This window comes from Gasterosteus aculeatus, chromosome 20, assembly GCF_964276395.1.
Source record: "Gasterosteus aculeatus chromosome 20, fGasAcu3.hap1.1, whole genome shotgun sequence".
Classification (NCBI taxonomy): domain Eukaryota; kingdom Metazoa; phylum Chordata; class Actinopteri; order Perciformes; family Gasterosteidae; genus Gasterosteus; species Gasterosteus aculeatus.
In genome coordinates, this window is record NC_135707.1 from 10679086 (window position 1) to 10694813 (window position 15728).

Sequence of the window (15728 nt, forward strand, 5' to 3'; positions counted from 1 at the left end):
ACTTGGGTCGAAAAGCATATAAGTATTTATATATATATATATATGCATATATATATATATATATATATATATATATATATATATATATATATATCCACTATGAAAAATATGTTACAGTGAACCAGAAAACCAGAGCAACAAAACCTTACGAGTTCTTTTGTTTTTTTCAGCTCTAACAATGGCGTCAGGCAAAGCTTTGTTGAGGTGTCCATGAGCTGTTGTATTTAGTCTTTTACAAGCACAAAGTGTCCGTTTTTTTTAAAGATCGCCGACTTGTCAGACTTTTTCTAATTAAATGAAGCCTGTCAGCTGCTTAGCGCAGTCACAGAAGCGCCAGCGTGGTGCTGCATTTATTGACCAAAGTATAGAGCAAGCACATTAATCCTTCCCATGAACACTTTATCTATTAGTGTTATATCTTTTTCCCCTCTGTCAGCAATGTGATGCTTGACTGGGTCCTTGCAACGCCATTCAATTGTGCCGCTGTTCCAAACTGCTGATACAGCAAACTGCAGAATGAGAAAAGGTCCCCTCTTGGTGGTGTTTCTCATTCATGTGGTACTGAGACCCATCATTTGTCAATGCCTTTTACTTATTTCAAAGTAAATGATTGGGAAGATGTCCACTCCCCCATTTTAAAGTTAATTAATTAATGAATTCTAGTTGCAGTCTCAATACGAAGGCGCAGATAAAGCTTCCCCATTTTGCTTCTCACAGATCTTTAAATAAAACAGTACGTGTTATGAAATTGTCCTCAGCAAATCAATATTTCTTTGTTTGAGATTAAAAAAAAAGATCTTCATTAAATCCCGTTTCGATTGTAAGCACGGCCACTGCACTGTATGTTACTGTGGTCTAGAAGTAGGCTCTCCTACGTCTAAAAGCAACGCGTCTTCCTTCCTGCTCCTTCTGAGCAAAACAAAGCCAGGAGCACAACTCCAGCTTTAATGTGCTTCCGCTGACCCACTTTCTCAAGTCAATGAATTGCAAAGTGAGAATGCCTAAAGTCAGACTTGTTAGCGAGCTTGCTCTAAAAAAAAATGTCGTCTTCATCCGGGGGGGCTACCATGACGACCACGGGCCGTACTCCGTTACTGTAGCCCCGCGGCGCTGCGAAAGAGTAAAACGTGATGAAACTCTACTGAGCATGTTGCAGTACATGCTTTCCATACTAAAATCTAGTCGAGTTCAGCAATTCAACAGCTGCACATTGTCATAAAAATGACAGATGATGCTTCATAGCAGATAGCAATAACATCACCTGTGATAAATCCTACCAATGTTTTCTGCATTATTGACGTTTTATACTAAAAATGACACACGGGAGAGATGTTATCCCCGGTAATGTTGTTTCAGACATGGAGGCTGGTTTTAGGACACCGTGGTGGGGACAATATGAAAAGCATTGAGGAACTTTAAAGAGCTACACAGAATACGCCCATCTACACCTCTGTGGAAAAGATATCTGCCTTTCTATTGTTAAGCCCAAACTTTGAAAACACTGCTGTTTTCTGTATTCTTCAAAGATGTCTCAACCAGCTGGAATTAAAAATGTCTCATCTACTACACAAAGTAGATTTCCATGGCCTTCCATTCTGAATGCTGTCCCCCGTGTGTTTTTATTCCATCCACATCCATATGTCATCCAGCGATTATTATTTTTCATTATAGTAATAACTCTGTGGAGGTGCCAACTATTGATTAATAATCTGAGAGTAGAGATAGGTAGTATACATTTTGCATTATTTTTAGGGTGATAATGCGCATACTGTATAAACGGCTATGGTCATTTAATGTGACATTGACCTCTACTGGCCACAGAAACCCTTCACATTTGCATATGGCTGCTGCACGTTCCCCGGTCCCTATTTATGTGTAAAAGTTTTGATTTATTTTCCGTCTTACATTTTCTCTGTAACACAAAAAGTGTTTCTACCTACGTGCATTACAGCTGTGCGGTTGCAACTAGTGGTTCCGATAGATGAATGAATGAATTAACGATATAAGCGTTCTGCTCATTCAACTGCAGGTTCAAGGACTAATAAAGGAAATCTTATACCCTTGTGTAAATGTTTGCCTTCATCAAATACGTTGACTACATTGACACACAGTTTTAAGCCATATTTGGATGTCCAATTTATTGCAATTTTACGTTACACAGGACCTATATTGATTTGGGTATTAATTGATCAGAATACTTGAGATCATCTTCAGTCTTATTTATTGTCATAATAATCAGTCTGAAAAATACAATACAATACAGAAAATGAACAGCGAAATTATACAAATATATGGAGATGTGTTGCTGGTTGCATGACAGAAGGTTTAACTTTGATGTTGTTTCGAACTGTACAAGAAGGAGATATGAAGACACACAGTAGCTGAGAGTAATTCCCAAGAGATATTCCCAACAATGTTCATGTTCTTAGTTGAGGTAAGGTAGGGTTTAGTTCATCGGAACTAAAAAAGAATGAAGCAATGTGTAATACATCACAGCCAACAGCAGTGATCAACATTTGCTATTGACTTATCACGGATTTCAAACATGTCACAAAATGAAGATTGGTTTCCTCTTGGATGCCTATAAAACTAATAATATCACTCTTTATATGGGAAGGAAAAAAAGTTTGGAAACTACTTTTTTATTTATCAAAGTACACAAGCAGTTAGAATAAAATAGTTTGTGATAAAAGTACATGGCGTGAGTTGATCATGTTTGTTGTTTTAATGCATAAACCAGGTTTACCTGCAAATTATCAGCTTGATTCATCCACAGAGAAACAAACCAGGGAAAGGAAATACATTTCTTTCCACTTATGTCCACTTAAAGGGGGAACTGCCTTTCAGATTCATCTTCTTTTCTAAGTCAAACAATCTGACATTGAGTTCCCTTTATGTTTGTCTTTGGACACCCTGGAATATTTCCAAGTGGACGGATCAGTAACATTGATGCCACTACTGTCTCGTCTTGTTCCCATTCTCGTGTATCGCTGTTCGATTTTCTTCACAACACCAGTTCTTTACCGAGTGACGGTTAGAAGAAGCTCTCCATCCATCCACCCTCCCATCCAAAAAGCTAAGTACTGTAAGTTACCAGGCTGGTGATGCAGTGATCCTTCAGGGTTTGCAGGTGCCTGAGCTGCTACCCGTGTGTGTCCTGTTGTACACTAGACCAGGATGTCTCGCCTTGAGGTACCAGTGCTGCATTTACTGAAGCCACCTCAACTTATGTACACAAAGGGAGAGCGCGTCTCCCACTGTATTTCACCTGAGTTCTTGTATGCTGCTACGGCAGGAAGAGGGCAACAGAGGTGGGACAGGCACTTGCTGTGTTGTGATGAAACGAATGGCTAAGTCGGGAGTAGATTCGATGAGACTGCTCCTTATGTGCAGTGACGGCGTTTTCTCTTAACTTTGTGTGCGTACAGGAAGTACATAGTGTGCCCAGTGGTGATGAATAATACAGAAATGATAACCAGGATGCCAAAGTGGTGCGGTTGTGGAGCAGAGATCACCATGATGAAGTGAAGCAGATCCATCAGGTAATTCATGGAGCTCTGCACACCGTTTACTACGCCCCTCTCTGACTCACAGATGTTCTCCTGCAGGAGCTGGGTCACTGTCAGGTCGAAGGACCACAGACCTAAAACACACATGTCATTGGGTTTTAAAAGTTGCCCTGGCCATTAAATTAGCCAGTAGTAAAAAAAAAAGCTCTTCAATTATACAGCTCTTCACACAAAAATGTAATTTATGTGAATTTAATTGATTGGAACAGAGGTTTTTATAACTGTCTTTTTATCATTGATTAAATGATTGAATACCTACTGTAAAAAAAGAATTCTGACATTCTACAGTTTTTTGACAGCGCTCTCTGGTGGATGGACTATGGAATTTCAACACTATCTTATTGACCTTAATCATGTCTTTGCCATTTTTGTGCTGCCATTTCTTTTTATTAATCGCCCAAAACCAATATATTCATTAGAAATTAATAGTATTTGTATGCCGATGTATGGGTGAAGCTCTTCAGTTGACAGTATTCCCTTGTATTTTAGTTTAATATTACATAAATACTAATTTCTGTATTTGTGTGCATTGAAACCAGTCAGCCCCGGATGTCCTTTTACTCACCGATTCGTGCTGTGATGACGCCCAAGAAGAGAAGGATAATGGAGACGTACGATTCTGGCGCCGTGTCAGAGGGCACGTTGTCGAAGAGCACAGTATTGTTGGTCCAGTGGATGGAGGAGCGGTCTGGCAGCAGCGGCTGATTGCTGCTCCCCCTAAGAGGATAAGTGTGTTTCTGCCTTTGGCTCGTCATCCCTCCGAGCTCGGTAGAGGAGTTGATGTAGGGCATCAGCAAGCTAAGATCCATGGGGCTGCCGGGGGCAAACACCGAGCACACGCACAGCAGCAAGCAGCCCAGGTGGAGGCAGCTTGAGATGACGCCCGTGTTAACCAGGCCGTAGGACTTCCTGAGTCTGGTGAACATCACAGTGCCCATCAGCCCTGTGAGAGCCGAGACGCCCATCAGCAGACTGAGGAGGGAGCCGCTGATGCCCTGAGTATACGCGTAGCCGGTGGTGATGCAGTCAAAACCCAGGACTGTGGTGTAGAGGAAGGCCAGACCCATTCCTGCCAGGAAGACAGGCTGGCGGTAGTAGGCCCTCCAGCCGTCCTTGCAGGTGCTCATCAACCAGCGAAACCGCCGGAAACACAGCGGCAGGTTGGTGATTTCTTTTATGTGCAGGCTTGTGTTGCAGTTCCCTTCGGTTAGAGGTTGTGGTTCTGCAGCATTATCTTCCCCTGATAAGTAAAAGGAATGTAATCCATTTTGAAAGGCCCATTGTGTGTTGATAGAATCCACGTCATCCTTCAGAAACAGACTAGTAATACAAATATCTGACTTTTTAGAGTCCTGTTACTACCTTAGCTTGTATATTGGCCAAAACCAAACACGGGTATGATACCAGTGTGTGATTAGTAAGCTGTTTAGCTCACTGCATATATGTATAATATATATTATTTTACATTTCTTTGAAAATCATTCCCCACATCAATACTTCTAATGATATCTATTGGACAATCCGGACAAGCTATTGAAGCATTTTGATTCAATTTAGTGAATAATTACTGTCATTATATTTTAGCCCTTGACCTTGAGACAAGTGGTGATAGAGGCTGATGCAAGAGTGATTTGAATAGAATTGAAGCAATGGTGCAACTACAAGAAAGCATTGTTCATTAATTTAACCTAATGCTCAGCTCACAATCTTATTTTGACAATTTGTTTTTTCATTTTCAGTAATTCTCATAAAATCTGTAAATGCAAGGGGGCAGGGGTTGGGGGGAGGGGGTCAAAAATCTTAATAAAAAACACAAAAAGAATCACACATTCCATACCTTGTGGCATCGTCCTCTCCAGACTCGGCAGATATACCTGATCCACCTCCATCACTGGCGGTTTGACTGATAGAGCGGGGACGATGCGGTACACCCGGGACAAGAAGAAGAACTCCACGATGAGAGACACAAGGTTCCAGCCTAGGATGAAGCCACAGCCGACTACATTGGAGGCCAGGGTCATGACCTGTCCCACTGCTAGTGGGGCCAGGATGTTAGTCACCTGATCTATCCGCCTCATGGTTGCGTTCATCCCTTTTGAAGGACCAAAGACACAGAGGTTAATGTGCTTCCGCTACGGGACAATCAGCAAGAGCTTAAAAAAAAGATTATCTGTAATGCAAATATGTCTTGTGCACAAGCATTGTTGTGACAAGCATGCAATGCAAACGAACATGCGCAGGAACAGACGATTGATCCCCTCACCAGCAAGGTGACCTCGGTTGTAGCCTGTGATAACCACAATCCAGTCCCTCTGAATGGCAATGGTCAGTGCTGTGCTTGCAAGGTTTGCCACATCTGCCAGGACGATCACCACCGTATAACAAACCACCTTGTGTAAGTTTTGCGATGCAACATGTTACTTTGACAGCACAGAGAAGCCACACGCTCAGTAGCAGAGACAACAGGGACACGGGACAGAGGGAACAACAACAACAGCAGCAATAACTCCTCTGTTTCATAATCACGGTGAGTATTCTGTTTGCAGATCAACATGCGACGTCTACTCACAGTAAGCCATCCATCCCAGATCTGTTCAATCCTTTGCTTGTATGAGAACACCAACATGAGCACGATGCTACATACTGTCACTGAGATGTTCTGGATGAAAAGAGATGCATGTGCAACTAAATCGAGGAGAAAAAAAAACAGTCTTAGACTCTCACTACATTAGAGCCTTTTTAAAGCAAAGCCATTGTCGGTTTGAACAAAGACTCAAATCAGGGAATGACTTAACCTCGCACATCCGGTGAAATTGCTGCATACCTTTGTTCCTGGGATTGCGATCAACCCAGTCTCCAATCAAAGCCCCTAAAAGGAGCACTGACCCAGCCACCACCAACCCAAACACTGCAGTCAACAGCAGGTTACGGCCGTACAGCTCAATCAGGAACACAGAAATTGCAAAGTGCCACATGCGGTCCCCCTGTTCGACACAGCATGGAGGTGCATCATTATTGTTTTGCGAGGTGCTGCACGTATGCAGTCACAAGACATACAGTAAGTGGGCTACCTTGCATTTATTTAAGTTTCAATGTTTTGCCTATTTCTCCAGGAATTTGTTTCTTCAGGAAATGATTCTTACCCACATTGACAATGCTCCACTGACGTAGATGAGGAACTTGGGACCCTTGAGGTAGATAAGAGCTGAACCTTTGGAAGAATTGCATTCAAAACTTGATGAGCACACATGTTTGCTACAAACACACGACACGATTTCTAGTTTGACTGAAGTAGAGTTCACCTGGTATATTCCTGGTTCTATTTGCTCTTGCATCCCTGATGTCGTTAGACTGAAACTCCACCACAACCCCCCCACATTGGGAGGCGTCTGCTTGCCGGGACATTTCCTAGTGAAGGATTATAGGTCATAAAATTGTTGAACTTGTTGCACTCTGGCCCCATTGTTGATGGTACAGTCTTTCAGAACTGCAGGGCACTGCAACGCTGGGATCATTTTTAAATACGCCTACCCCACTTGTTGTTGATGACCACGAGAATGTTAGACCGATTTGGAGATTATTGGTTATTCATTTATTAAAAAACTTTAATAAATGGGTGGAAAAATAAACACCTGGATACGTTGTATTAACTTACTAAATAAACAATTTATTTTTCCTAGCCAGCAACGTTATGTAACAAAAGTGAGAATGCCAGGTACTTATGAACTATGAATTGCTAGTAAAGGGTCTTCAACTGTATTATGTTTACATTTAAAAGTATATGTACTCAATACTCCTCATCTGAATTTGTTCACACCAGTTACACTTTGAATACGGCTTAGATAATTGCTGCCATGGATAACAAGTCAGATGAGATAAACGGAAAAAAGCATGTCAAACAACACAATATACCAGTAAGAGTAGCATTAGTGTGACATCATCATCATAGCTCTATAAATGCGCTCTTAAACAGACGATAATTAAAGCGGGCTGAGTAATCACCTTGGTTCTTGTGTTGCTCTCAATCCTTGATGTTTTGTCTTGTTCCATGTGCCCTACATTGGGGTGTTCGTCTTTCCTGAGAGCTGGAATTCATACTGTAGTAGTTTGAAAGGCTTAATAACATCACAGTGTTCAAGTGCACCATTGAATGAAAATGCCAGAAGAGCAGAACAGGCAGAGGGACAACAAAGGCAGCCAGCATATTCCAAAGCATGTGACACCGGGGGGACAATATCAGTGTCCACCCACACCACAAAAAGGACAACTGTGTAACTTGTATGGCTCAAAATACACACATGCGCATGGTCAGTGAGCACATGCATGCACCCTCACACACACACACACACACACACACGAACCCCTCTACTAGTGTCATACACCCACATGCACTGTTGACATGAAAAGAGTTAGATAAAGGACACATGCAACACTTGCTCACTCACTTGCGAGTAACAGAGGGTAGAAAGAATATCACATATCAAAAGCGAATCCACAGACAGAACAGGATGTGACTTTATTCACATTTAGAACATTACAGTAACAGAGGAAAGGAATTGTGTTCTTTGTCTTAATTCAAATACTAACACAAACTTGATATTTAGTTTTAGTCTTTTGTATTCTGTTGTTAATATTTCCTCAGAGATATTATCCTTCGTTGATTTGATCCCGTAGAGTGTTTGCATTTCTTTCACCAAAACGAATACGCTTGTGTGAATCGGAGGAGAAAAGCTTTATTTTTTATATACTGATACCACAGTTACTGATTAAATTGTGTTGTACCATACTGTACAAAGGATGAAAAAAAAAACATCCCGAATATGTACCACAAGTAGATGATAATACCGTATAAAATGGCTAAAAAGTGTAATTTAACCTCCTTCCTGACATAATTAATTTACATATGGATTTCAGTTACGCATTTTCATTCTGTATTCCTGCAGGAAGCCCAAGAATTTGTAGAGAGCCACAAGAGGAATTGAAACAACAGGAAGGACAGATAGGAGCACACAGATGGCAAAAACCCACCCCGGATAGGGCTGAACGTCAGCGAGGGGGAAGTCGACCTGCAGGGGTGACAGAGTGAAAAGTTAATGTCTTTCTTTTATTGCGCACCAAATGTATTGAGTTCTGCAGAGTGCCGCTGTGGAGAAAGCGTAAACTCTTTCTTACGTAATCTGGATTCCAGGTATTATATGTTGGTCGTTGTTCAGCCTCAACTACAACGTATGCCACAAAAACCACGAGAAGCATGAGCGGACTGATGAAGCGCCAAGTGGCCTGCCAGTAGATATTAGGCCTCCGACCTGTCATCCACTCAATGTCGTCACTGAATCTGTGGGCAAAGGGAAACGCCTTCGTCAATGCATTCAAATAGGTTTTCAAATTGCAAGTCTAGTGACGTTTATAAAAACATCACCTGTTTATTCCATAGACGTAAACCACACCGATGATCTCAAAGAAGGCTATGATGAGCAAAGGCACGGAGCCCACGTAGCTGTTGAAAATCTCCAGCCAGTAGTTTCCAGAGCCCAAAGTAAAGATGAGGGCCACCGAAAAGGAGGTGAGGCAAATCAATCCTGTAGGTAAACAAGGAAAAAAAACAGGAAATGGATTTTGCTTCAAATTGTGCTGCTTAATATCGAATTAAGTCAGTCTGTACAAAAACCTTTTCAAAGGCTATTTCTATCTGAAAAAATGTCTGACATGCTAACAATGTGTAGTTCACATGTGGAGACACAGTTAGACATGGAAATACAATTTACACCAGGAAGCTACAGGGTGCATATCACAATTATTGTACCAAAAGACAGATTTACTGTTACTCAACAGGTGGGATTTCACATGTAACCTTTGTGTAAGTTTCATCATCACTGGTAAATATAGAAAGTAGTACATATTTTTCACCTAACTTTGTTTACAATATGAACTTAATGTGGTCAGTGCCCCAAATGCCATGATTACAACCACCACACGCAAGTGAGGAGATCTTTCTGTTTACCTGTGAAAATTTCCTTTGGAATCCAGGATGGAATCACGTGCAGGTCCAGCAGAGGAGTCAGGACACCCTCCAGATTGCCAAACATGGAGGACAGGCCCAGGCTGAAGAGCATGACGAAGAAGAGCACCGCCCACACCTGAGCGCCTGGCATCTCTATCACCGCTTCAGTAAACACGATGAAGGCCAGTCCGGTGCCCGAGACGCTCTGCAGGTGGGATTTGACACATGTAATCTCAGGCACACTCACAAAACGTCACAGAAAGAAAACGTTATTTCAATAGCTGCACCTGGTCCAAGAAGGTTTGTAGGTTGCAAGTCTTTAGGTTGAGGCTTTCAACCTCTGAAGGATCAGTTGCATTGAGGTAGTTTAACCAGTCGTCATAGTTTTCAACAGTTATGTTTTTATCCCCAATACTGAAGGAATTAGTCAGTGTCAGTATGTTCCTGAAATCAACCAGAAAAGAAATCCTTCAATTCTTTCTTTTACAAGCATCGCTACCAGTAAAGATCATTTACTCATTTATTATTTGAGATAATGAGTTTTCTGTACTATTTGAAAACATTAATGCAACCCTCCCAAAGTGAGAGGGTTGTAACAATCACAAACATTTATTTATTTTTTATATTAAAGGGACAGTTTATGATTGAGTATGATGATATAAAAATCACGCTTAATGTAAATGGCAGAAATTAAAATGACATTATATGGTACATACCAATTTTGGCATTCATTGTAGTTTTCCTTCGCCTTAAATCCCAGAATAGCAAAAATAGGGATCGCTGCGTATAGCGACGTAAAACTGTTCACAAGGCCGACAATTAGGGCGTCTCTCTCACAATCATTCCTGCAAAGATGTTACTTATTTAAAGAGTTCATGTTGTACATTATACTCTCTGTCATGAATGTCAATGTGTTGCTTACTTCTGAACATTATAGCTGGAAAAAGCAATAAGTCCCCCAAAGGCCAAAGACAAAGAGAAAAAGATCTGAGTAGCAGCGTCCAACCAGACCTTAGGATCTTTCAGCGTTTCCCACTGTAATACATGTAACAATAACTGTCAGTTTACTCAACCGGTTCTGTCATGACTTCATTTCAATACAAAGGACAAACTTACTTTTGGCGTGAAGAGATATATTAAGCCGTCTGTAGCCCCATCCAGTGTCAAGGATCGGACCAAGAAGATGGTCAAAACCAGGTATGGAAAGGTGGCAGTGACATAAATAGCCTGTTGAAAAAGTTTTGATGCTGAGACTGCGTAGGGAATATTTGCCAGCAATGAAGGTTGAAGTCAGAATTTGAATTTGGATAAATTGGAGGGATCTATATCGCTATGCACTTTTCTCTTCTAACATTTTGCAATTATTTAATATATCAAATACATGTAACACTTTTTGAGCTCTGCGGTTATTATTACCTTTCCAATAGTCTCGATTCCACGTATGAAGCAGATGTACACCAGGCACCAAGCAGATGCAAGACACAGCACCAGCCACCACTGCAAGGACCCACTGGTCTCAATGCTCGGCGTGATATTCAGCGTTTCACGGTACCAAAAGTAGTTCACTGGTGAGCTCATCTCACACTCACTGACATAGCCTGTATCAAAGACAATATTCAACATGATTGATTAATGATTTACGTCACGTCTTACTTTTTGCTGATTAATATTGTGCTTAAAACACAATTACCCGTATGATTCAAGTTTAACGGGCAGCCCCTCCAGGGAAGTGGACTCTGAAAGGAGTGGAAGAAGTACCAGAGGATCCAGGCCACGATCATGTTGTAGAACAGACCAACTAGGAAGGACACTAACATGGAAGCTACACCTGTGTGTACACAATGACATTATTCACACAGACGTGTAACACAGCTTTATGTTTTTAAATAGATTCCTGCTTTGGCATCTTGCTGGTACGGTGGCTGTTAAGTACATTTTCTTGAAAAACTTGAATAACATTTCCAATACAGACATTTTTTAAAGGGCATCTGAACACGTCCTCCGCCACTCTTGATAACAGGCCTTCTTACCTAAACCACCGAGATAAGGGGAGATTGAATTCCACACCCCAACGCTTCCCAGGCGGAGCCGTTGTCCGATGGCCAATTCCATGTGCAGGAGAGGAAGTCCCTCAAACACCAAGGCAATGGCGTAAGGAATCAAAAACGCCCCTTTAAAATAGAGCTGATAATTAAACAATACACCACGGTCTTTCAGCTTATTACTTAAAAATCAGCATTAAATTTATAGTTGAAAGTCTTTCAGTTTGTGATTACTGGACACTTTATTATCATCCAGCAGAGCTTTGTCACATTCACTCAATCCTGGCAATATACAGTATCTAAACAGCTGGCATACAGGTGTGTGCAACATCGATGGTTTCCCTCTGCATTTAATATCTTTATTGTATATTTTGTTGTGAAAACTTTTAATAAATATCCATGGGTTGTAAGTATTCATGTTGTATGGTAGCCAAGTTTGTGTTATCTTAAGTAAGTAAGTAAGTAAAACAGCTACGAAAAAACAGGAAACAAAGGTGTTAGACCCACTGCAATGCATCTCCCCCCAAGTATCACAATGTAACACAATTGTCAGATATTTTGAAAAGCTGAGTGATCAGAGTCAATAGTGTGCTTGACAAAACAGATACGTACAGCATGAAGTCAGAGCAAAGTTATTTCTGCATATCTGAGAACCTGTCTGCTAGTATAGAGAGTAATGGTCAATTAAATGCTAAAGCAAAAAGTAGTTATCCAAAATAAGGTGTGACTATTGTGTTATCGTGCCACAGTGAAGTACAACTGTTTTTATGTGGCTGTCTACTTTACTTAAGGCGTTTCTTATGTTACATTACGAAGCACACGGTAAATGAAATGCTTACCTCCACCATAGATTTGACACAGATATGGAAATCTCCACACATTCCCAAGCCCCACAGCAAAACCTATGCAGGTTAGCAAATATTGGACTTTGTTGTCCCATTTTGGTCTCTCTGTAACCTGCGTCTGCTCACAACCTTCATTTTCTCCGTCCATGACTTCTTTGTCCATTTTGTTTCAGTTTATTTAAATAAAGCAAACCTTGTCCACTGTGTCTGAAGAAAAGCGAAGAAACTGGTGACTGTTGATTGTTACCTGCTTGTAACAGTGGACGAAGGGGCGTCATTTGTTTTATCAGATTTTTTAATCTTGTTGGCCTTTTTTTAAGAGCAATATGGTTTGTTTGTTTGAGTAAAAGCGCTTGTGTAATATGACTTTGATAACAGGAGCGATAACAGTTGATTTCTATGACACAGCAGTAATAAGGAGCCCAGGAGAAAATGTTGTGGCTACTTTTAAATCGTTTCATGATAACCTAAAATACTTCTATTTGCACATTGTTTGAGTCATTTCACTCAACGGTAATTACCGACCATCAGTTACTCATGAAAACGTGTATCATGTATTGAGTTCCTTATCAGACCGTTTCACCAAAAACACTACATATAAAATGCCTTGTACTGATACGTGACATTCATTCCTAACACAGGTGAGCGTGTACCGCGTCTTCTTGTCCCATTTCGATCGGCCTCCAGCGTCTTCCAGCTTGTGCAGCTGCTGATTGGATAATATCCTTTCCTCCAAGTCAGGATCGGCCAGTTTTAACTTCATGACCGCTGTAGTATTGTAGTGATGCAGTGCTGAGATGTTAATAGTCCACTGGACCTCTGTAATAGATTTATTCAGAGCAGCAGTTAGAGGTGTGCATTCTTTTAATCTTAAACTGGGAAAGAAATTTACAACGAGAAAAGGTAAATGCACAGTTATTCCTCTTGTTTTAAGATCGACAGAAGAAGAACATTTGTTTGGAGAATGAATGACAACACAGTTAACAGCGTGTTACCAAAAAAAAACATTTTCATAACTCCTATAGCTGTCAGCAGACCTGGGCTTTGTACATTTGTCATGGAGAGAGAATGTTTACTATTACACAATTAGTTAATAAATATATGAAATACCTCATTTCATATTCAAGTATGTTGTCAATCATTTGTTCACTTTTCATTAGTACTTTACAAGATGTTTTCGGAGATATAGTTTGTGACAAAGACTTTAAAAAGTTATTTTATCATATTTATATTTCTTTAAATAGTATTTGTCATTGCATAGTTTATTGTTACATTATCCATCCCTTGTTCTAATTGTTATTTTTCCATTCATAGGAAGAAATGAATATTTTCCATACGTTGGTCCGTTTTAGTTGCACCCTTGTGTCGCTGCCCGCGAGGTGCAGCTTTTCTTGCTTTGTTGTTGTTTTGACTGTACTTCCGCTCTGCGCCGCCGGAGGTCGCCGTCGCGCCGGTAACGTGAGCCGAGCCGGCCGGCTGAGGTCTGGCCGCGGTGTCCTCTGGCGGAGGAGGGATCCGCTTCCCATCGCTCCCACAGACCAGACGCCGAGTGAAGCGGTCCCGTGCGCGCAGTCTGTCCTCAGCACCCCGGAACGCCCGCAAATGTCCTCGGATAGCGCCGCCCCGCGCGTCTCCGCGTCTCTCCATGAGGGACCCTGGATCTTTACATCTGGACCGCGTGTCGTCCTGATCCTCTGCGCGGCGTGAAGCGAATGGAGAAGGTCCAAGGATAACAGAAGGGCTGCAGGGCTGCGCTACTGCAGAAGACCTGCCGGTAGTTCGCTGCCCCGGGGAGGCGAGGGGGGGGGGGCAGGGGGCAGGGGAGTGGGGGGTCTCCTGTCTTTCAGAGGTGGTGTCGCATCCACTATTTTGTCCAAAATCGTCCTGCATGGATGCACCATGGCTACGTTTCTGTGCAGGGTGCAGTTCTTAGATGACACTGATCCATTTAACAGCACCAACTTCCCCGAGCCCACCAGGCCACCTCTGTACACGTTCAGGGAAGATATTCCTCTGATCAATCAGATTGCTGGAGTCCACAGGCTGCTAAAAGCCCCGCAGAAGGTATGCAGTATACTTATTAATCTCTCGGCGGATTTTGTTATTGTCTCTTGAGCTCAGAGGAAAGTTAAGACCTGCATTAATTATTATGTGAACATGTTGGTGGGGTTACCGGTAAACAAACCTAATGGACTGTTGATAGATCCAGTGGCTGATGGAGCATCAACATTCTTTAAGGACAAGCATATAGATAAGATATCTCTATCACATGGAATATCAGGTGGTTAAGTGATGTAAGAACGATTTAGAAACCCATTATTCAGCAGGGTTCTGTTAATGTTTACCTCAACCACAGCACCAATACTCTCCGTTTGACCGGTTCTATTATTATCCATTTGCCAGTTTCAGAGAGAGCATTTCAAACTTTTAATAACATTTCTGCCCTTTATTTGTTTTTGTGAGAGAAAATCAATAAATACAACAGGATAATGCAATGGGGGGTTGACTGAAAATGAATGAATGACAATGAATGATCTTTGTTTGTCCACTTTTAAACATTCATCGACTTTCAATGAGGTGTCTCTTGCCTTAACGCCCCAAATAGAGCCTGGTGTCGAATGCCCAGCTGGTCCGTTGTTGAGGGATCGAAGAGGGTAATGGGGATTCGAGTTTGTAACCATCTGATCTCAATGCAACTTCTGAAGCCGGTTGGAAACACAACACATTATTTGGCATCTTACTGGCATATTCTTCTTATTTCCTTAGTTAGAAGCATAATGCGTTTTGCACGTCTTCCTTGTGGTGTTTGGTCAGCTGCATTGTGTCTGTTTTGGTTTCAACAGTTTGCCTCCCAAAAACTACAACTGCACAGCCAGTTTAAGCTCTTTGGTATGGTCTAAATTGCCCTGTTTGTGTTTCCTCAAGAAATGCAGGGTCAAAAAAATGTAAACTCAAAGCCCATTTTCATTTATTTTTTATTTTTAGAGGCCTCTGAAGACTAATTGTTTTGAGAAATGCCAGTTTCTGCCTTCCGATTGTACTAAGTGAATCCAAACAGTGTGTTCATCCACTGACCTTCAAATTCAAACAAAGCAAAGGGGCCGTCCTAGTCTTTTATTAAGCATTTATCTCAATCTGGTTGGGAAGTCACGTAAATGGAAAGTTAATTAGGGTCTTCCTTCATTCTGTCAGATCAATGCTACTCCATCTTGTTTGAGTAGAGCTGGTAAGATAAGTCACGGAAGCCTCAGGATGCTGTGGATGACCGCAA

General features: G+C 41.5%; 3 protein-coding genes across 10 annotated transcripts in view; 1 reads left to right on the forward strand and 2 right to left on the reverse strand.

Annotated features, from left to right (window-relative positions):
- Positions 1-2204: 2204 nt before the first annotated feature.
- LOC120811200 (ferroportin) lies at positions 2205-7732 on the reverse strand. 2 transcript variants are annotated; one of them, XM_040166433.2, is made up of 9 exons: positions 7572-7732; positions 6872-6977; positions 6713-6780; positions 6394-6553; positions 6139-6254; positions 5833-5959; positions 5407-5661; positions 4135-4809; positions 2205-3643 (listed from the first exon to the last, which is right to left on the reverse strand). In XM_040166433.2, exons 1-9 carry the CDS (start codon positions 7617-7619, stop codon positions 3384-3386), a joined length of 1815 nt encoding a protein of 604 aa, XP_040022367.2. In that variant the 5' UTR covers positions 7620-7732; the 3' UTR covers positions 2205-3383. The 2 variants fall into 2 exon arrangements, with proteins under 2 accessions (XP_040022367.2, XP_077951256.1); XM_078095130.1 differs by lacking the exon at positions 7572-7732 and having other exon boundaries at positions 6717-6780; positions 6872-6944.
- A 545-nt stretch (positions 7733-8277) lies between these two features.
- LOC120811204 (sodium-dependent neutral amino acid transporter B(0)AT3) lies at positions 8278-14347 on the reverse strand. Of its 2 annotated transcripts, XM_078095132.1 has the most exons (14): positions 13795-14347; positions 13139-13276; positions 12452-12562; positions 11601-11741; positions 11261-11398; positions 10987-11168; positions 10687-10797; positions 10493-10605; positions 10287-10415; positions 9858-10014; positions 9571-9775; positions 8989-9148; positions 8742-8904; positions 8364-8635 (listed from the first exon to the last, which is right to left on the reverse strand). In XM_078095132.1, exons 1-14 carry the CDS (start codon positions 14345-14347, stop codon positions 8480-8482), a joined length of 2457 nt encoding a protein of 818 aa, XP_077951258.1. In that variant the 3' UTR covers positions 8364-8479. The 2 variants fall into 2 exon arrangements, with proteins under 2 accessions (XP_077951257.1, XP_077951258.1); XM_078095131.1 differs by lacking the exons at positions 12452-12562; positions 13139-13276; positions 13795-14347 and having other exon boundaries at positions 8278-8635; positions 11601-11809.
- Positions 13312-15728, forward strand: part of fhod3b (formin homology 2 domain containing 3b) — a 67991-nt gene continuing 65574 nt past the window's right edge. For all 6 annotated transcript variants that reach the window (XM_040166432.2, XM_040166428.2, XM_040166429.2 and 3 more), the window contains exon 1: positions 13312-14521. In XM_040166432.2, the coding sequence (XP_040022366.2) occupies positions 14357-14521 (165 nt within the window). In that variant the 5' untranslated portion in view covers positions 13312-14356. The remainder of the gene's footprint in view (positions 14522-15728) is intronic.